Source organism: Cryptomeria japonica, chromosome 6, assembly GCF_030272615.1.
Source record: "Cryptomeria japonica chromosome 6, Sugi_1.0, whole genome shotgun sequence".
NCBI classification, from domain to species: domain Eukaryota; kingdom Viridiplantae; phylum Streptophyta; class Pinopsida; order Cupressales; family Cupressaceae; genus Cryptomeria; species Cryptomeria japonica.
The window spans coordinates 41238578-41261786 of record NC_081410.1 but is presented as its reverse complement, the minus strand read 5'-3'; the positions used below and the strand labels follow the sequence as shown (position 1 = coordinate 41261786).

Genomic DNA, 23209 nt, shown 5'->3' with positions numbered 1-23209 from the left:
CTTGATTTCGATGTCCTTCTCACAAATGCTAATTGATATGTATATGCAAGCTGGGTACAATCAAGCAATGCCTTGACCGGTCATGTCTTTTAGACATGACTGATCAAGACATTACTTGATCGTGCCCCTTGGCTTATCGCAGTGATTACAAATGGTGCATGTTTAACAACCGATACCAATCGGTGTATGCTTAACTTAACAGACCGATACCAATTGGTGCGTATTTACCTTGCCACCCGATATCAATCGGTGCATACTTAACCCGATAACAATCGGTGCAAGCTTACATTGCCACCCAATACCAATCGGTGTTTAGTTAATCCGATAATCATTATTGTTCACTGTTAAAAATATTATCCGATATAAATCGGAATACATTGGTTAGCCCGATTTAATAATCGGTGAACACAAATAATATAACTGATATTAATCGGGATTCTATGCTATAGGATGATTATCGATAGTTAAACATTTGATCGAACTAAGTAGATTTATCATATACAAATGAAGAGTGGTTATCAAATGAAGGATTGATAGCTTCAAGTTTTTCATCATAATTTATCGATAGGATAAATGATTGAATGAGAGACTTCATTTATCTCTCATTCAATCATTTATCTTACCAAAGCTATCATGCATTAACACTCCCTCTTAGCTAGGTAAGATAAATGAAAAACAATATATTAAGCATCACAATTCAAATGATGGTTAGTATTCTTTACACAATTTGACTCTCTAGAAAATCATATCATCTAATCACATGATATGAAGTATCACCTAAACACGTGATACAAATGTCCATCACGTCAATCTTGTGATGACATGATATCACCTAAGCATGTGATTTCAGTATTGCCTAAACATGCAATACTTAAGGATAATCATATGAGAAGGATTGAATTCTCATCTTATCCAAGTTGTGGTATGTGCACCAACATCTTATACAAATGTTTTACCACAACATAATCATGGCACACATCCATGACACACCAGAGATCCAACATGATAACTTGTCTGGACATCATAAGATCATCACCTTATAATGTCGACATATAAGTGTTCATTATCTTGAGAGATTGTCACCTCTTTAGATGTGAACTCAGGGGATAAAATCCAAAAATGTCCTATCATGACAAAGAGGTTTACACATTAAACATCTTATTGATATGCAAATACAGATTACAAAGCAAATTACCTTTCTATCATACCTAAACCTTTTCTGAAGTGATCAACCTTCACTCTGGAAAGAGGTTTGGTCAGAATATCTGCAGTTTTGATCTCCTGTACAAACATATTCTAATTGGATCACATTCCTGTCTACCATATCTCGCACATAGTGGTATGGAATCTCAATATGCTTGGATTTGTCATGGACCATTGGATTTACTGAGAGTTTTATGTAGCTTTGATTGTCACAATGTATAACAGTGGGTTTCATAGGCTCTCCAAACAACCCCACAAGCAACTTCCTAAGCCATACTGCTTCTCGGGCAGCCATAGAAGCTGCAATGTATTCAGCCTCGGTGGAGCTTTGAGCTACAGAAGACTGCTTCCTGTTGATCCAAGATATTATAGCTGAACCTAGACTGAAGCAACACCCTGAAGTTCTTTTTCTGTCAGTCACACTTCCAGCCCAATCTGAATCTGTAAATCCATGTAGGTCTATATGAACTTTCCCATATTTGAGACCAAGGTTTAGGGTACCTTGTAGGTATCTCATAACATGTTTTATTGCAACCAGGTGTATCTCCTTAGGTTCACACATAAATTGACTTAGAGCATTAACTGCATAACAAATATTTGGCCTTGTATTTACCAGGTACATCAGGGACCCAATCATCTGTCTGTATTGAGTAGGGTCAATGGGTTGTGACTCTGCTTCTGCTTCTTTAAGTTTATGTAAATTGGTTTCCATAGGAGAGGTCATAGGCCTACAGTTTAGCATTCTGAATCTCTTCAAAATGTCCAAGGTATACTTTCCTTAGTTTAGTATAATGTTGTCAGAATTCTGCCATACTTCCAATCTTAGGAAGTAATGAAGGAGCCCCAAGTCCTTCATATCAAATTCTTTGGATAGATCTTTCTTGCATTGATCTATAAGGTGATCATTTCCTGTGACTAATAAGTCATCAACATATAAAATCAATATTAGCATATCGCCTTTATTTCTTTTGAAGTAGAGATTAGGATCTGCATCATTCTTAGTGAAGCCTAGTCTTGAGAGATAGGTGTCAACTCTTTCATACCAGGCCCTGGGAGCCTGTTTAAGTCCATAGAGAGCTTTCTTGAGTCTACACACATGAGACTCTGCATCATGAATTTCAAACCCTTCAGGTTGCTCTAGGTAGACTTCTTCTGAGATCTTACCACTTAGAAATGCTGACTTAACATCCATTTGGTGTACCTTCCACCCCTTTGTTGTTGCAATGGCTAGTACAACTCTTATTGATGTATTTTTGGCAACAGGTGCAAATGTTTCTTCATAATCTATTCCTTCCCTTTGTGAAAACCCTCTAGCTACAAATCTGGCCTTGTGTTTCTCAATACTGCCATTTGCAACATGTTTGATTTTGAAAAGCCATTTAGATGAAACAACAGATTTCTTAGTTGGCCTAGGAACAATCTCCCAAACATCATTCTTCATAATGGACTGATACTCTTTAGACATGGCATCCTTCCATACTTGATGTTGAAGTGCATCTGATACATTGTTTGGTTCAGCTTTAGAGAGATCATTCATAAGGGCAACATAGCTAGTGAATTTATTAGGCCTTTTGCTTTCCCTGAAGGTTCTTGAAGGAGCAACAAACTTCTGAGCTTCTGCTATAGTCTTGGTGGCCCATAGTGGTCTTTTCTTGAGGTTTTCTCTAGGTGGACTTTGAGTTTCACCTATAGTTTCCTCAGGATTCTCCCTTTGAAGCTCAGGAGTAGGATCTTCATCTATGCTAGGGGCAAGGATATAGACTTCAGGCTCTAGTGAGCTTTGGGCTCTTTTGAAGGCTAAGTCTTCTTCAAAGATCACATCCCTACTTAGTTCAATATTCTTTTGACCAGGTATATAGATCCTGTAGGTTTTGGAGGTTTCACTATATCCTACAAGGATTCCCCTTTTTCCAAAAGGCTCTAATTTTAATCTTTTCTCCCTAGGTCCATGAATATAGACAGGGCATCCGAATATCCTAAGGTGGTTGATATCTGGTTTTGATTTAGTAAAGACTTCCTCAAGGGTCTTATCTTCAAGATGGGAGTGAGGACATCTGTTTTGAATATATACAACAGTGCTAGTTGCTTCTGCCCAAAGATTGACATTTAGATTCTGATCAAGAATCATAGCTTTGGTAGCTTCAACGATTGTCCTATTTTTTCTCTCAGCTACCCCATTTTGTTGAGGATTATAAGGTATTGTTAACTCCCTCTTAATCCCTGAATTTTTACAAAAATCTTTAAATAATTCTGATGTGTATTCCCCCCCATTATCAGTTCGTAGGGTTTTAATTTTATTTCCTGAGGAGTTCTCTGTTAGTGATTTGAATTCTTTAAACCTATTGAGGATCTCTTCTGATTCTTTACATTTCAGAAAGTAGATCCAAGTTTTCCTAGAGTAGTCATCAACAAATATTACATAATACAAAAATCCCCCTAAAGAAGGTACGGACATGGGTCCACATACATCAGAATGAACTAACTCTAGAATTTTACTTGTTTTCCTAGTACTATTTTGAAAAGCACCCTTAGTATTTTTACCTAGGGCACATCCTTTGCATGCCCCTGAATGATATTACTTTAACTTAGGTAGGCCTGTGACAAGGTCTCCCATTGATGATAAAGCTCTAAAATTCAGGTGGCCTAGTCTTATATGCCATACTTCATTAGCATCTGAAGTTTCATGGATTAGGACTAAACTGGGCTATGTGCATAGCTCATACAAGTAGCCTTGCCTTTGACCAATAGTTTTAGCTTTCTTGATGTATGAATTCTTTGGCCAAGCCAATACTCTGTTGTCCATGAAGGTCACTCTGTATCCATTGTCCTCCGGTGCTGATATTGAGACTAGGTTTCTCTTGATGCCTGGGACATATAGTACTCCTTTAAGTTGTAATGATACACCTGATTTTAGTTTGATGGTGCAGGTTCCAACTCCTCTGACTGTATGTGTGGAGTCATCTCCGATAGTTACTTCCTCATCATTCTCCTCTTTCATGGAGTCTAGCACTTCTCTGACTCCTGTAATGTGTCTGGATGAGCCACTGTCGATCACCCAGGAGTTAACTTTGTTTGATGCTTGGTTTGTGAGTGCTGAATAGAGTACATACTTCTCGGGGTCTTCTTCCCTTTTAGATTTTCCCGCTTTGGCAAATGTGGCTTGTTGTTTGGCTCTTTCTGGACATTTGGCAACATTGTGCCCAAATTTGTCACATCTGTAACATTGAATCTGTGAAAGGTCCTTGAAGGTGTTCTTGCCGTGACGACCTTTTCTCTTTCTAAATTGTTTCTGCTTGCTTTTCTTGTTTGAGTTTGTATTTAGAACTTGGAGATCTTCATCTATATTCTTTTGCTTCATCCCTTTCTTATTTTGCCTTGATTCCTCTTGGAGACAGTCAACCTTTAGCCTATCGAATTTTGGAAATTCATCCCTCGCATTGATGCCTTGAACAAATGTTTCCCATATGCTAGGAAACCCATCTAGAGCAACGAGTGTTAATTCTTTGCTTTGGATCTCATATCCAAGAGTTGTCGGTTCATCCCTTAGGGCTGATATTCGCATGAAGTAGGCATTGACTGATTCTCCTTTGATCATGGCTATGTGATTTATTTCTCTTTTTAAAGCCAAGGTTCTACTAGTATTAGATATCTCAAATGCATCTTCAAGTGCTTTGAACATGTTTTAGGCTGTTTCATGTTTCCTTATGATGGGCATAATATTATTTCTCACCCCATCAACTATGATTTTGATGGCCTTTTCATTTCCCTCTCTTCAAGTTGTTTTGTTAGGTTCAGTCTCAGGTTCTTCAATTTCACTGTTTACAAATGATTCGACTTTATTTTCTTTCAGAATCATCTGAATTCTGAACTTCCATGCCGAGAAGTCATCACCTCCTTCGAGTCTATCTTCAAATCAGATAGCGCTAGCCATTAGAAGAATTGTGATGTTGAATATATGCTTGTTTTGAATTTTCCACAAAATTGAACAGCCTCAGGTTCGATTTAACTATAGCTCTGATACCATGTAAATGATGTTCAATTCTCAATTGAATATGCAAGTTATATTCTAGTGTATATTTTCTTGATCTATGTATTATCTATTTATATGATAAATCTGACTATCTTCTTTTGTATGGCAGGTGAGAGGAGCATTTATTGATTTCGATGTCCTTCTCACAAATGCCAATTGATATGTATATGCAAGCTGGGTATGATCAAGCAATGCCTTGACCAGTCATGTCTTTTAGACATGACCGATCAAGACATTACTTGATCGTGCCCCTTGGCTTATCGCAGTAATTACAAACAGTGCGTGTTTAACAACTGATACCAATCGGTGTATGCTTAACTTAACGACCCGATACCAATCGTTGCGTATTTACCTTGCCACCCGATATCAATCGGTGCATACTTAACTCGATATCAATCGGTGCAAGCTTACATTGCCACCCGATACCAATCGGTGTTTAGTTAATCCGATAATCATTATTGTTCACTGTTAAATATATTAACCGATATAAATCAGAATACATTGGTTAGCCTGATTTAATAATTGGTGAACACAAATAATATAACCGATATTAATTGGGATTCTATGCTATAGGATGATTATTGATAGTTAAGCATTTGATCGAACTAAGTAGATTGATCATATACAAATGAAGAGTGGTTATCAAATGAAGGATTGATTGCTTGAAGTTTTTCATCATAATTTATCGATAGGATAAATGATTGAATGAGAGACTTCATTTATCTCTCATTCAATCATTTATCTTACCAAAGCTATCATGCATTAACAAACTCAATGTCCAGCACATTCAAGTTTTCATAATTTCTAACTACACTTCATTTGCTGTAGATGTCGCATATCACTAAATCGCCACATTTCTTTGAAGAAGATAAACTAATTTTTTTGGGCTAGAAAGACTTAGCCACATACTTTTCATTCAAAAACCCTTAACCTTTTTTTAAAAGAAGGATTTCTTTTTTACGAGCTAGATATTCTTGGCTGCATAACACGTAGTCAGTCGAGATCACTCCTTACAGGCTTCATCTTTTTTTGAGAAACAAAAAACAAAAAACAAAAACCTCAGTTTCAAAGATTTAATACCAACTGAAATTCTGCGCAGAGAATCATACCCACCAAGGAACACTTGTCGCTTGAATGTATGCACAACATTTTCAAAAACGGCTTCAGAATGTCATAAAAAATTTGCACGCATAACACCAATATCGCAGTTACAACAAATGAACTGCGTATAGAGAACGAACACAGTTTGGGCGGTTTTAAGAAAAACGGTAGAATGAACTGTCTCTCAAACAGAGGAAAGTCGCCACTTGGAGCTCATTCTTTTTTGCCCACAAGGCAGCATTGTCAAAATAGAAGATTCTCCTCCAGTTAGCTTCTACGGTAGATAAGAAGCAATTCTCTAAAAAAAACGCCCCTAAAAAGAATGATCCTTCTTCTGTAAAACAGAACACGTTTAGAATCAAAACGACTCTGAAATTGTAATGTCCCCTTCTCTAGGTGATATGAGATGAGCAGGGGTTGACCTAACATTCGAGTTCCCGTAGGTCAATGACATGGTTAGGGGACTCATTCTGAGGGTCATGGAGCTTTGCAGGGGCTCTGTGAGCCATTTTGGACCTTCAGACGACAGTTCCTATTTTTGAGGGAGAACTTGCTGTTGATTGAATGACCACCTGGGGGACCAAGGAGTAGAGCAAGATCTTTTTGAGCAGTTACAGGTGTTTGGAGAGAGGTTCCTACTTTTTAGGGCGATTCCCTACTTTTTAGGAGGTTGTGGTAGTTTCCATATTTGAGGTTCCGCAGGACCATAACATGGTTTCAGTTTCAGGAAGATTGGGTGTGTTTCCTAGTTTCTAGGAGTATCCCTAGATTTTAGGGATGGGACTGCTAGTTGGCCCATCTTGTCTGGCATTAGTCGCAGATAGGTGACGAAGTCAGATTCATGTTTGGTTGGTTATTTTGGGCTATTATTGGATCTATGGAAATATTTTAATATATTTAAATATTCCCTAAGTTAGCGATTAAATAAATTAAAATAAGGCTATGTATATAGCCATTTCAGAGTAATAAGGGGTTTTTGGCTTCATTTGGTTTGATATGCCTATGTGTTATAGCTCGTTGGAAAGGTCTTGAACTTTGCTACATGATTCTCACCCCCTGGAGTCTTTTTGGATGCTTGAAGCTATTTATTCGCAATAAAGTGATATTTTTGTATAGTTTGACGCCATAATTGGGAAAGTGTCACTTTAATTATAAAGTGCAAGCTTTATTAGTTTTTAGGGTTCGACTTGCAAAGAGAAAGGAGTTGTAAGGAGATGAAAACCTAATTGATAGCATCTTTGATCATTTTGAAACTTGTGAATTAGGGAATTGCTTTGGAAGAGTGATTTTGGCCTGGGACGTAAACCCGAGGTCTAAACTTGCTGGGACATAGCCCTCGGCAGGAGTTGACAGTGGATTTATCCAGGATTGCACAAAGATTATCAGAGGTAGAAGACACATCTTCTTGGCCTGAAGATTCAGCGTGCATATTGGGGGTTTCAACAGGGCAATTGGTCTATTTCAGCTGGCACGTGATTTGCAGCAGCTTCCATGCCTCCTTTGCAACCACGCCTTGTTTGTATGTTGGCTTGAAGGGTTGTATTCAACTTATTTGGTCTTCCTTGTTCCTTGCCAGTAATATTCCTCCATCTGGCATCAATCCAGATTGAGAACAACTCCAAATAAATGTATGGATTCTTGCTGAATATAAAACTAGGTTATTTGCCTGGTATGATTTGCAGTATTTTCAGATTGCTTAAGTGTTCTTACATATGAACATTGTTTATTGTTTTATTTCACAGTTGTTGCTATTTATCAATTACTTTACTTATAACATCAAAACCCAAAAAGAAACAATCCCTTTTTGCAACTTCTGTCTATTCTATAAGATCACAGAAAAATTACAAAAATATAGTATGTTTAATTAAGAATTTACAGCAGCAACAACAAAAGCATCCATTTGGGATCTTTCAGAAACACCATATAGCAACCATGCATAGTGACATTCTCCGTGCACTTAGAAACAACAGGCCACACAAAACATGTACAAGTGTTACATCCTAAACTAGATGATCGATCACAAAGGCTGACAAACTGAAATAAAGAGAAACACTTTGAACTGAAGCATACTGACTTTCACGTGTTCCAGGCATTGTCATACCGAAGTATCATTGATTTAGCATTATACAGAAAATTTATCTTAATGAACATTTTGACATAAATGACACAACATAACAACATGTTCCCAAAGCCAAGCATTTTGATATTGCATTTCATTGCATTGTTTTCTTTTCTTGATATTTTTTTTCTTGCTCATATTTTTGATCTTTTGATATTGCCTTTTGCTCTTGTTATTTTCCTTGCATTGGCTCGTAAGCAATGAAGCTCAAATGGGTTTGAGAGTTAAAGTGGCGTTGAAGTAGGATTTTAAATTTTTCACTAGCCATGTCTTCGACTAAGAGATCACAATGATTTAGAGCAATTGATTAAGTGTGTAAGATATAGTAATTAAAAGATGTTGGTACTAAGATACAATAAGTGATTTTCTTTCCAAATCGAGTATGCATCCCAATCAAAAGATAATGTTAAAGAGGAACAACCTTGGATTCTGAAGTGTTTCATGATTAGATATCTAAGAAATGGATTGGACACAAGATCGAGCATGGGTGAGCGTGTGACAAAATGGAACAAGCGCCTATTTGATGGATGAAATATTTATGCAAGGCATTGAATGACACTCTTTGGCGTTGGTTTCAATAGATTCAAATACCATATTTGATAGATTCAAGTTACAAAGTCAAAATAGGAGGTTTGATGTTTCCCTATTGATATGACTTTGTGCGTCAAGTGATGAAGTTTCCGGATTAAGGATGATAGATCTTGATATAGAAGCTTGATTGATTTGACTCACTTGAGTATATAAGCTAGGTATTTGATTCGTGTGTTTTTGAAAGGTGTAATCTAATCACTTTTTGAAATACTGTTTGTTTTGCTTAGGAAAGCTTGTCTGTGACAGTATGACCTAGAAGAAGGTTGAAAAGGGTATCTGAAAATGTTTTTGGTTTTTTGAGAAAATTTCTATTTTGCTCTCTATCTTCAGTGATGACAACTTGATGCGCTAAAACAGATAATGAATGCGCTAAAATTTGAGTTTAATACACCATACTGATCCTCCAAAGCGCTAAATTGGTATTCATTTGCTCCAGGTGGTTGAAAATTTTGTTTTTCCTGATGCGCTATTGTTTTCCTTAGATGTGCTAATGTTTGCCTCAGATGTGCTAATATTTGCCTCATATGCGCTAATGTTTGCCTCAGATGTGCTAAATTGCCTTGAGTTTGAAAATTTTGACACTTACTTGCATTTTTGCGAAATTTTTTATTTGTTTAATGGATGATCTTCTGAAGATGATTTGAAAACACATTAGCAAGCAATAAGATAGTTTGTCTAGTCTAAAAAATGAGTGTATGTTCAATAGGATCTTTTCAAATCCCTGTTTGTTTTCACTGGTTTGAACAAGAAAAACACATCAAGCAGACTCTTTAATCTCAAGGGTCATTAATAATACCATAGCCCACACTTGATACTCCGCCAGCTCAAACAACCTTGTCACACTCTAAGGTGCGCCCGTTTTTTTGCCTTTTACCAGAAGTTGAACCAAAGAGAATTGCTTCTCAATTGGATCGTTTTCTTGGGAGATATATGGTGTCTTGGGGGCGGATTCTTCCCTACCATTGCACTATGATATTAGAAATGTTTGGCTAACTTACTCGGCGAGGTTTCTACTTCTAAAGATATTAGTAAGGCTTCCATTCGGTCTTTATTGATAAACTCCCTTGGGAGGCTTCCCAACCTTTAGAACAAAGACTTTACGTATCTCAAGGATACTGGGGGAAGGCTAATTGTCGAGCAAAATCGTTGAACATGATTTTCATCACATCCACATTTGATTATAGTGGGTTGGAATACTTGGCGTTTAGATTTAATAGATTAAATAAACATTGAATATTTATTTAATCAGATGGTTAGATTTATACGTCTACAAAGTTAATTTGTTTTTCTTTCCTCTTTAGAGAGAAAATCATGATCTTGGTTTTGGTAATGTTCACTTGCATCCCTACCTCCTGACAAAAGTTCTCTAGGGCTATTAAGTGATCTCTTAGCTCGTGAGCCGTTTTAGAAATTAGTATAAGATCATTGGCATATAGAAGTAATTTCACCACATAGCTCGCAAGTTGGATGCCTTCTCCCTCCGTTTTGTTTAACCATGCTTCTAGTTTATCAATGTATAAACTGAATAAAGTGGGGGATAGAGGGCATCCCTGTTTAATGCCAATATTGCTACCAAAACACTCGGACATTCCTTCACTATTTCTGATTTTAGCTCTTTCTCATAAAGTCTATGCACTATAGTTCTATACATGTCAGGAACACCGAATTCTTCCATTCTATTCCATAGCTTGTCTCTAGGCACCGTGTCAAAGGCTTTCTTAAAGTCCACAAAACAACAATATGCTTCTTCTCCTTGATTGTTCCATATTTTCTCTATCAAATGTCGAAGAGTGATGCAATGATCAATGGTGGAGTGCTTAGATTTGAAACCAGCTTGGCCTTTGGCTCTTTTTCCTTCATTTTTTGCCCAACTGCTGATTCTACGCTCTACCATGCTCCCAAAAAGTTTGCCTAGAAGGGGGTTAACCATGGTAGTGATATCCCCACTTTTAAAAAGGGGAATAACCACACTAGTTGTCCAATCCGTCAGAAAACCATCTCGAATGACACTATTGAAGATTCCCCTTATGCGAGGAGCAAGAAGTTCAACTCTCCACTTTAAAAATTCAACTTGAAGCCCATCAATATCACTTGCCTTCCCACTTGCTAAATTCTTTATTCCCTGTTTGATATCATCTACCGTGAATAGCTCCACCAAAGTGTTCACTATTGGGGGGGGGGGTTCTTCTTCTCATGTAACCGCTCGTAAAGAAGCTTAGCATATTCCAGCCACTAAGCATCTGTGATATTGTTCTCAGTTTGCTTTCTCCTTTGCTGTAGCTCCTTCCAAAAATCTTTGGGATTGTGTTTACCAAGATAGATTAACTCTTTACTCCTTGCGATTATATATTCTTCTTTTTTTGCTTGAATCAATTTAACATACTTCTTGTTTTCTTTACTCAGTTCTTTCCCCGTTAAAGATCCTTTGGCTGCCTTACATTCTTCATCATACCATGGGTTTGTTGGAAAAGTATTTGTGGTCCTCTTCTTATTGCAAGTCCTTTTACATGCTCTCAAAGCCTTGTGGATTATGGGGATCAGTAAACTGCTGTGGGCATAGTTCCTCTCCTTAATGACCATTTCATCAGCCACAATATTATTTATTTCATGAAATTGCTGCGTAATAACAACACTAAAGATGTCCTTGTTTTCTTGATTTATGAGGATTTTAGCTGTTTTCTTTTGCATGTGAAGAAGTTGTTCATTTTGTGGGCTGCTTGGTGCAAAGTCTAACTTAACAAAAAAGATGCATATGATCGGATTTCATTTCTATGGGGCATTCTTCAATGTCAAACTCTAGCACTCTAGATGTAAGGTTTTGAGAGCAAATAACGTAATTTACCACACTTTGACCATTATAGGTTTTGCAAGTGATATCCCCTGAAGTAGGTCAGCTCCTCATTCCATTGCAAACAACCATACCAAACAAATTGCACATCCCCAACAATTTTGCCCCAAAATGCAAGACATCCTCATTATTATCCATTGAGGCTCTTTCCCAAAATTGATCCCTCCCTTCTTCCAACCAAAGAGGATTATTTTCTCCTTTCTCACCGCCGGTCAAATGTAAAGATTGGTTATTGGCTGTCCTTGCATTGAATTCCCCAATTAGCATTATGTCTCCTAAGGTGCTAAATAAGGAGATATCCTTTTTTAAAGATGCATATGGGTCTTCATTGTCTAAATTCCGTCTTTTGTAAAACTTGGAGTTCTTAGGAGCGAAGTAACAAGCAGCCAACCTGAAAATTATCTCATTCACTGTTATTTGCAGCCCAATGTATTGTTTGTTTGGGTCCTCTTTTTCAACTTAAATGATTCCATACCACTTCTCATTTATAAGCACTGTGATTCCGTCATGTCCTTTACCTGTCTCGTTCCTTTTATTCCACATCAAAAATTTCGTGTAACCTTTGAAATCCGGGACCTTGCAGCCGTCATGTTCATGTGTTTCAACAAAAATGATAATATCTTTCCCCTCAGCTATGGGCCCCACCCCAGGACCTCTTCTCCATGGATAACCTCTACAGTTCCAACTCACTACACTTAAGCAGTCGTTTGGGGCCCCTATTTCCTATTTCTTATTTGGGAAACCTTCCCATTCTGCAACCATGCCCACTTTCCCTCATGTCTTGCTGTCTTTATTTTATCCCACTCCTTTCTTTGTTCATCCTGCTGTGCAAAAGTCAAATCCTCATCCAGATAGAAATGTGAACCTCTAAGTAGTCTTCTATTTTTAAGGATCATATTCTTATCCTCTATACTTCTCAGGGTAACTCTTATATGCCTATCTCTTCCTCCATTTATCTCCTTTCCTATCCTATTTGCTTGTTGAATACACCCTGGCCACTCCAACTTATCATGAAGAAAGCCTCTTATTAGCATGTTGGTTCTCTCTTTTACTCCAAAGTCTTTCAACCTTTTGATAATGATGTTTGCTGCCTTGCCGCGCCTGTCTTGTTCATTTGTATTTTGATTTGCTGCTCAATAATTCCCTTTTGTTTGTTTGTTGTCCGCTAACAACTTGAGACCAAGATTTGGCCTCTTCTAGCTGCTCCCTTAATTTAGCCTCTTTAGTTTCCAAGTCAGCTAAGGCCAATTGAATTTCCTTCACTTGGGTAGTCTCCTCTCCTCCTATCGATTCCGATCTCTTATCCTTATGTAATTTCCATTGTTCTAGTTCTTGTTTTATGGTGTCCAACTCTTGCTGTCCTTCCATTTTGATCTGCATGTTTGAGATTTGCTCTTTAAGACTTTTGCTTTCTCTCTCTATTTTGCTTGTGTATTCTATTGCTTCATACACTTTGTTCTCCTTTTCCCAATTCTTCGCTTCTAGTGTCTAAAGCCTCTTTTTTACATCCATGAGTTCCTCCACATATAACTCAAAGGACCACAATAGTGCTGTTGTTGTTGGATTGTAATTTTTTTTTTGCCTTGTTTATCTTCCATGCCGTCATCTTTGCTTGGAACAAATTTGATTTGGTGTTCTCTTTAATTTCTGCTTGTCCTTGTACCCCCGCCATTTTGTTCCCTTTATGCCTTGATTGCACTGCACCTATTTGGTGAGTTAAATTGTTCACTCTTGGTAGAATTGTTGCAAAATAATATTTTGAATTCTCAGTAAGCAACATCACCACAAATTGTTAGAGATACTTAAGCCCCATTGGGGCAACAATTGAAACAGTTTAATAATGAGTTGTTGCAGCAAATTGTAAATACAGAATCAATAGGAAGGAACAAAGAAAAAATTGCTAGTAGGAATTGAAAAGAAACATGGAGATGAGATCAGGAAGAAGTGTGCCACCACCCCTATCAATTTTGAAATAAAAATCAGGAAGATGCAAACTGCCATAACCAATATCAAAAGATTATACTTGTTTTGCCTGTGTTTGCCATCAACTTCACATGCCCTAAGGATACAAATGGACAACATTAATTACAAAATACTGCAAGCTTCTTCTACATGGGTACAATGCGAAACATGGCATAATCAATACCAACAACTTCATGTTCAATTTGGTCAAGTTTTGCTGGACGAAGTTAAGGTGATAACAAGTTTCACCCATTGCAAAGAAGATGTGACACGTCTAGCCGACCATCAAAACATCAAAAGGCTGCAATACATACAAAAGATGCACTCTTTCAAACACTAAAAGGTGCAAGGGAAGGGCTTCTCATTAAAACATGAAGGCAATGAAATCCAAGAGGGAGATCACAAGTGGAAACCAAAGTTGTCACAATTATGAAGCAAGGCTCAAGTTAGAATAGCCAACAATGCTACATCAACGACCATGGAAATGCAAACAAAAGAGTTGAGATTGATAATATTAGCTAGAGTGACCAATTGAAGTAGTAGGATACGCCTCCACTGGAATCTCTCTTAATACGCAAAGCCAACAAATGCATTGTGCAGAAAAAATAGAAATGGCTGTTTGCTCTCATGAGCCAAAAGTTTACAGTGAAGGGGCTTGAAGACCCTTGTTGTTGAAACAAGCTAAATCAATGATGCTTGCAATGTAAGAGGATGGGTTAACCTTTAAGGTGCCTAGTAGTGGTATGCAAAACTAAGTGATGTTTCTTTGGCTTGTGCCCTTTATATCAAATTGACAACAGCCAATGAGCGGTTAGTGTCTCCAAATATGACAAGTTTAGAGAAGTTGGCAATCGGTTAGGTGGCTCTAGGGATCTATTTGAAGGACCTAGGACTGAAATTCAACTTTTAGAAGGAAAAGAGACAAACACCTATGGCTAGGCTAGTCTGAGGTGGGTACAGAGAAACTGTATCTTTATACAAATTGTGGAACTTTTGTTGGATCTCATGGTATACAGACCATGTGGACGTAAAGTCCTCTTTGATCTCATCCAATTGAAGGGAACATTTCAACAAAGACATTAGATACCCTAGCTATGCCAAATATAGTGATCATAACTGGTGGGAATACATCCTTAGCTGGCCAAGTGTAATCTTCGAGCAATGTGTCCAATTATGCTTGCTATCATTAGGCCAAAAAATGACACTATCCTCAGTCTATTGGAAATGCTCAGCATAGGAGAACAGCTTGGGGCCCTGAGGTTGTAGAAGAAGGGTCCAAGTGACCTGTATATATTGTTTGTATATGCTCTCTTTGATAGCTTTATTGATAACCTCATTTTAGTGAAGAAGGGGAAAACAGGAATTTGAGGATTATTTGAAATACGGTAGCAACCGACAGAGATACTGATAAAGTGCAGGAGCAAATTGGTGTTAGCACAACTGTGGCGATGCCTTGTCAGAACTGAGGCAACCCTCTCTAAAGAAAGAAAAAGTGGAAAAGTCTTATGTTGTTGCAGAAGCATTTTGAAGGTTTTTAAAATAAATTAAAGTGTAAATTAAAATCTTACCTTGGCTGTTCAAGCATATACCTTCCTCTTTTTGGAATTATGTTTACAATTGAATTGACTTATTTGGCTTCATCTATATGTGGATTTATAATAATCTAGCATAGGCTTCCACTTAACATCTTAGGAAAAGCTAAAAAGAAATGCATCCGTTTCTCATCATTCCAACCACCTTTTCTCTATAATTTATATCTGGTAGCTGGTGGCAATAGCTGCATAGCAGCCGAAAATATTTTTCTTGCCATAAATGATAGGCTGTATAGATATCTCTAGTTGGAATGCTAGGGTGCTTGTTGGTTGGAAAATTTGCCAATATAGAGTAAATAACGTTCAAGGATGGCATGTGATTGATACTTCTCTCAGCATCTCATACTATGATTCAAGTCCCTATATGTTGAGTTATAATTTGGGATATGGGTGATAATGAGGTGCTTTGTCTACATATAACTTCTTACAATACCACTGAGTAGCAGATGCGTCACTTGTTATCTTAAACATTCCACCTTAATGTTTGTAGGGGAATAGAGTGAGTTTCCAGGACAAGAAAATACGCATATTTTATAAGAAGGGTGTAGAGATAATGGAAGATAAAAGCATCATTCTCCCTTAAAAAACAGAAGGTTGTATTTTGATGTGAAAAATTTGACCATGCTTGATAGTTGCCTAACTTTTGGATGTGGATAAACAGTGTTGAACAGTTGAAATTTTTTACAGGCTTCAGGATTCTGCATGGTGATGGTGAAATATTTTTCATGTTCTTCCGGTTTCAATACTGGCTTTGTAATTTGTTTATTTCTTCATTGGAGGAGAATGATTATTTGTCATTATCTGTTGGCCTATGTGGCCCTTAAAAGTCAATCTTGGTTGTGTTGGCATTTTTTCCTCATGATCAAGTGGGTCAAGTGACATGTATAAATAAATGATACCAAGATAAATGAGATAAATAAAACTTGAAGAAACAATACAGTATATTTATTAATATTTCAATTTCTCTTTTATATTTGCATTATTATGAGATAAATGAGGATGTTTAATTGATAATCATTAATCATACTTTCTAACATCGATTATTTATAAGGTTTTTTACCTTGATGTTCTTAATTAGTAATATCACATTTTGAACTTTTTGGACCTTTTTTTTTTGAATGAGAGCATTACAGAGTGCTTTAATATTATTAATTGCTTGCAGGGAGCATGGAGGCCATCCTTGAACATTGCAACAGTGTTGGCAAGCATTGGTTTGTTGCTTTCTGAGCCAAACCCCGATGATGGCCTTATGTGTGATATTGTGAGATTCCTTATTCTTTCCATACTCAAAACGTTGTAAGTTTTTTTACTTTTGAATTCTCATCCATGGTGCTGACAACAGAGTGCAGAATACAAGCACAATAGGTCTACCTTTGATCAAAAAGCAAGATCATGGACCCAAAAGTATGCAGTGCAAATGGAGTGTCAGATCACAACTTTGCCAACAAACATTTCAAGTCCAGGCAGTTCACCACTGGTATGAGCTTGAACAAGGTTGTAACTCACAAGGCAGCTACTGGATTAATATCAATATGGATAAACTTCACTGCAAGTTCTTCCTTCATATTCCCCTAAGATTCTGACTCAACACATTTCTTCTTTCTTTGCCTTTGCTTTAGGTTACCGTACTACTCTATGATTTAGAGTAATAGTGGGACCAATAAACTATTAATGGAATTTTGGTTTGATTGTCAAAGCAATTTAGTTTTCTTATCTTACCCTTTTCATATGGTCTGGGCAGGGATCAAATGAAAGGATCGACAATCCTAAACAATTTGAAGAAGCTGCTGTGGAATCTGTAAGTGGATCTCCAAATCAAAGTAACATTAAAGGGAAGCCAAAAGATAGGGGTCCTGGGTGTCCCGTAAAATCAACAAAGTCTCTCAGCAAGAGACTTTCATTGGCAAAAGAACCAATGTTACAGCCAACAATAAGCACTGCTTCTGCGGAGACGGTGACAGATGTTGGTGCAAAAATGTACAAGGAGAATGCAAGCTTCAGACCTGCTCAGTGTGATGGTAAGAATCTTCAGCAGAAATTACCTACTCATCCATCTGTTGAAACTAATGACAACAAGGATGAATTGCTCCAAAAAGTTCAAATTGGTGATTCGTCTAGTTTGCTAGAAAATTTATCTACGGAACCAGGAAAAAATGTGCAAAAAGGGGTTATATTGGGCAAGGAAAATTTCCATTTAAGAAATTGGAATGCTGAGAAACCTCATTGTAAGTTGTCAGTATCTAAACCATTGGAATGTGAGACTGAAATAAAAACGAGAGAGAACACAAAACTCAGACCTTTACATAATGGTCTATCAGGAAATTCTAACCAGAGAATTCTGCCTTTCGCAAGTGATAACGATCCACAATGCAGCAAATTGCATGAGCTTCAGCCTACAAGGCCAATCAACCATAACCTTCCTGTATCAGGATTACTTCGACCGGAAGGTGTTCATAAGAAAATTACAGAGGAGATGACACAGGTGGAAACTGTTGTCATCTCAGATAGTGAGAGTGATGAAAAGCCTGTTCAAGTCAGATCTAGGCTTTCATTGTCACAGAGGACATTGACTGGAAAGCGTAAGTTTAGATCTAATGCACGGTAAATGAGTTGCATGGTTTTATGTAAGTGTCAATGTCATGCAGGGGAATTTTGTTAACAACATATTTGATCCCTCTGCCTTTTTCAAATATAATGTTCTATATGTAATTGCCCTATTGCATTCTATGTCAATACCTAGATGTACTAGGATAGATGAATGTATTGCCTTGGTAGCAAATTTTTACTGTTTGGTTTATTGGCATGTTTAAATGATTAAATGTCATATATATATCAAATCGTTCTCTTGTGCTTTGTTACAAAACATGCTGGATTTGGAAGAATTCATGCTCAAATGTGTTATAGCATCGAAAGCAAATTGAAATAACCACCATATCTCACAACTAAAGGTTTTAATTCTAGAATTGTGAAGAGACTCCATGTTTTCCTTCAATAAAGTTTCTAAATGACTAGTTTGTTGACATGTTAACCTCATGATAATTGACGTCTAAAATGTTTTACCTGTGGAAAGAAGTCTTCTGGTTACTTTGTGACATTTGAAGACATTGATACCTAATGAAACCAAGATTTGAACACCTAATAAACACAATATATGTTTTGTAAGCATGACCAAAAATATTGAATGCTTTGAATCATTTGTATGTTGATATTTTCTTATCTAAGTTACTGTTAGATCAAACATGGACATAATAAAAAATGATTGCAATGAGAGCATCCAAAAAAATGTTGGTATTTTATTATCAACTTACTATCAGATCAAACATGAACCTAAGAACAAATAATCGCAACGAGAGCATTCCCACAAAAATGTCAATGTAAAAGTTGTTTATAAAAATGTAGCCTATAAATTTGAAAGTTTTTTTAGTTTTTTTAGTTAACATATAATAGTTGAATATTATGCAAATTTAGTTTTTATCTTAATTAAAGTCATATCAGTTAAATTGCAACTCCAAAAATTATACTCTCATTCTTTGAGTTAAATCGTAGTCTCATTCTTTGTTTTTTAATCTATATCAGTGTGTTTTAATGTTTGGATTGAAATATAGGCTATAAGTCTGATTTTTGAAGTTGCAATGGTGTCAAAATGAGGGTATTATTCTTTCATATTCAAATATTATGGAATATCAAAGCCATTTGGTGTGCCTAGAATAGAGCTTGTTTTAGTTGTATCACATATTCTTCAATTGGGAATTTTTCTTATAGATTCACTTGATGTTAATCACAACACTTGATATAATTTTTTTTTGAAATATCCTACAGACTAATCACAACAATTGATATTTATATTTTGATGTGATTTTTAAAAAATATATTTTTTAATTGTATCAAAAAATATTTAAATGAAATAGATATATATTTTTTGGCAACCAAAAAAAGATTAATAAGTCCTATGAGCATTCAATTAGTGAGAATTAATTCTAATTATTCTATATACGTAATAAAAACTAAAATTTATTGTCAAGTGCACACATTATTTATTCAAAATTGTTATAACATTTAACCATTTTTAGCAATTTTGAATAAATAATATTATACATAACTGGACTATAAAATTTAATTCTTAATAATGCTTATGCAATAAATAGAATTAATTCTTTGTACTTGAATGTTCATAAGACTTCTTAATCTTCTTTTGATTGCCAAAAAAAATCTATATCATTGAAATATATTTTATGATTAAATTAAATCAAACTCTATTAAAAATTATTTAACAAATTACAATATCAAATAGATTTCAAATTCCAATATCAAGCAAATCTAAAATAAAATTTTCCAAAAATAAAAAACTACCATGCATCTAAAATAAACTTTATTCTAGGCACACCAAATATTCAAAAGAATAAAAACCTCATTTCCGTAACATTGCAAGTTCAAAAAAAGTTCAAAAATATTGACTTGCAGCCTATATTTCAATCCAAGCATTAAAACACACGCTCATGTGTATATAAGCGATGAATTAGACTTTAGTTGATGCTGGAGCACCCTAAGATCCAAAGGCCATCTGCATCAAAACAAAAGTTTTATTTTTTTTTCCTCTCTGTTTGAATGTCTGATATCAAAAGGAACTTTTGATTGGAGGAATGTTAAAGCAAATTAGATTTGTTTTTATCCCTACTAAATTGAAGAAGGTTCCAAACAGTATAAACAAGGCCTATGAAGGTAACTGTGCATTGGAGATGGCTCTTTTCACCAGCAATTGAATATCAACTGTTCTCTGTCTGCAACAGGGGTCAGCAAAAGAGTAGACTGGTTGTGTAATTCGTCAACATGAGTATTACAGAATCACATTTCTAATATTTTTAATATTTATATTAATTTATTTTTAATACTAGGTTGTTTTAGGTTATCTATCTTCACTCCAAATTTTATACGTATTTATAATTTAGTATCTTAATATCTAATACAGGAATACAATTTTGTGTTCTGTTTGATTTTTGGAGCAGGGCACCTAAAGAGTAATCACATGATTGCATCTTGTAGAAATTGTGTGACGTTTTGATCAAAATTGTGCTGGATTTTTCCTTCTAGAAAATGTGTTCTTTTTTTGCTAAAAACATGCATTTTTTGTTTTGGAAGGTCACACAGTCAAGGAAGGCATGCCAGTTTGGAGTTGCAGTTGTATCAGATTTATTGTTTGCAAATTATGTGAGATTATATTAGAAAATTGTGTGTAGTTGAAATTGCACCATTTTCCATGAAAAATTGCGACTTAGCTTATTTCTATCAAGTTTCACAATATTTTGTATAAAAAAAACCATGGTTTGAGCAGTGATGGCTCCAACTAGGGTTTTTTGAGTTGAACATTTCTTTTTCATTGTTCCTTTTAGCCTGCAACAAGGGCACAAAAGAGAACAATGGCCAAAGTTTTTCTTTGAGCAATCGGCTAAAGGGTTTTAGTGATTTTTGTTCTAAAAGAAATAAGATTTTTGTTGTATTATTTTGCAACTCAGATTTCCAATCTAAGCTTTTTAGATTGGTTGTTAGGGTTTGTAAATTTTTTTCATTAGCTAGGGCTTGTATTGGTATTCAAATAGCGCACACTTCTGAAGGCAGCTTGCTTGAAGGATATTTGTAGTTTGTATAACTTGGAAAAATGGAAATTCCAATGGTTAAATATTTCGATTTCAACTTCCGTGTGTGGAAAGTAAAAGTCCAAATGCAATTGATGCACACAAACCTGTGGGGAGTAGTAAATGGAAATGAGAAGCTTCCAACAAATGCTACTATATTATTGGAATGACAAAGCATAAATGGTTAAACCAAAGCTAGTATTGGTCTTGCCCTCTTTGATTTGAGATACATCATTTAGATTTGCCAAAACCATCTAAGAAAATTTGGGAGAATTTGAATATATTATTTGGGGCAGCAATAGTTAAAACTAAATTTTGTTTAAGACTTCTACTTCTCAATTTCAAGGCGACTAAAACCATGTGAGCAATTTGAGGTCTCTTCTTTGACAACTAGCATAAATCAATACTGTAGTGGATGATGAAAAATTCTAAAGCCATTTTAATAAACAATTTATCTTTGATATTCAATAATGTCATCTTTACTCTTAGTCAACTTTCTTCTAAAAGTCTGGAACGCACGATTTCAAGTCTCCAAGTTGAGGAAAAGAGAACTACAGTAGGAGATACAAAAGATGATCCTCACATTAAGGCAACATTAGGACAAAATGTGTCTAAAATGCTAGTATTGCAAGAAAATGGGCCACAAAAGCTGGAACTGTAGACTTAGAGTGAATGGTGTTCTCAAAGGAAAGCTCAAAGGAGCTGATGTAGCCAGTGTTGAAGATCCTTTGGATGCTTGCAGTGGTGAAGATTTTTTTTTTAAATGTATGTTAAAGAAGCGTAGTTCTTTGGAGACAAGTAGGAAGCTAGTGTAAACATAGCTCAAAATGGATGGTTGCTTAGTTAGCTCGAGACTCTATGGATCTTGGGAGCCATACTCTTATGAAGGTCACGAGACAACTTGATAGAGGTCAATGAGTGTAGCTCAACATGGATTGTAATCTGATGGTTTGGGAGATCAATGATTTGGGGATTCGGGGAGGTGGTAATTTGGGATCTTGGGAATCAAACTCGTGAGTAACACTTTTATGAGGTTTTGAGGCAATTTGCTGGAGTTCTACTTGGTGTATGGTCTATTTTCAAAGTAAAGCTTTTGAAGAATGAAAAATTAATGGTTAAGGGTGTAATTAAAGTTTGATATGCTCTATATTAGTTTGGTTTGTTTTAGTGTAGTAAGTCTCACACTGGAAAGCGTAAGTTTAGATCTAATGCATGGTAAATGAGTTGTATGGTTTTATGTAAGTGTCAATGTCATGCAGGGGCATTTCGTTAACAAAATATTTGATCCCTATGCCTTTTTCAAATATAATGTTCTATATGTAACTGCCCTATTGCATTCTATGTCAATACCTAGATGTACTAGGATAGATGAATCTATTGCCTCGGTAGCAAATTTTTACTTTTTGGTTTATTGGCATGTTTAAATGATTAGTTTGGTATGCTTTAATTAAAGTTTGATATGCTTTATATTAGTTTGGTTTGATATGCTTTATATTATGTTGGTTTGTTTTAGTTTAGTAAGTCTTAAGAGGGGGTTTTAGTGTAACAATTTAGATTGGTTTATTTTTAAGTTATCTATCTTCACTCCAAACTCTATAAAAGGAGGTGAATGCAATTGTAATGTAGTATCCCGATAAGAAATAGAAGAATACAATTTTGTGTTATATTTATTTTTTTGGAACAAGGAGCACCTAACTATTGCAATGATCTAAGGTTGGTAGATTTGCCAAATTATTGAAACTTATGGAGAACCTGATCAAAATGCTCAAATTAATCCTATTTCTTATTTGAGAATACAATAATATCATACAAGTATATTAAGATGATATTATTTATGAGTTCATTGAAATTAATGTCAATGGGCCTTTGAAATGTTATACCCACATTTGACATCTAAAGGGCATCTTGGCATATGCACATGTTCCTCATTTAGTGCTGAATTTTGTTTTATGTTGATTCTCTTTTTTCACCAAAATTTAGTTATAGCCAAAAAACCACATCTAATAAAGAAAAGTGTTATTATACAACTACTATCTTTAATTTTCTTTTCAATCGTGGAAGGGGAAATGGCCATTTAATGAGCCCTTGTCCAAATCTTGGAAATCTACACAAAGTCTAATTTCTTCATTTTTC

The 23209-nt window shown here is 35.8% G+C and overlaps 1 protein-coding gene across 1 annotated transcript in view; it reads left to right on the top strand.

Annotated features, from left to right (window-relative positions):
* LOC131072136 (probable ubiquitin-conjugating enzyme E2 37) overlaps window positions 1-18243 on the top strand; it is a 54090-nt gene extending 35847 nt beyond the window's left edge. The window contains exons 4-6 of the mRNA XM_058008203.2: window positions 16609-16707; window positions 16789-16923; window positions 17188-18243. Of these exons, the coding sequence (XP_057864186.2) occupies window positions 16609-16707; window positions 16789-16923; window positions 17188-18051 (1098 nt within the window). The 3' untranslated portion in view covers window positions 18052-18243. The remainder of the gene's footprint in view (window positions 1-16608; window positions 16708-16788; window positions 16924-17187) is intronic.
* Window positions 18244-23209: the final 4966 nt, after the last annotated feature.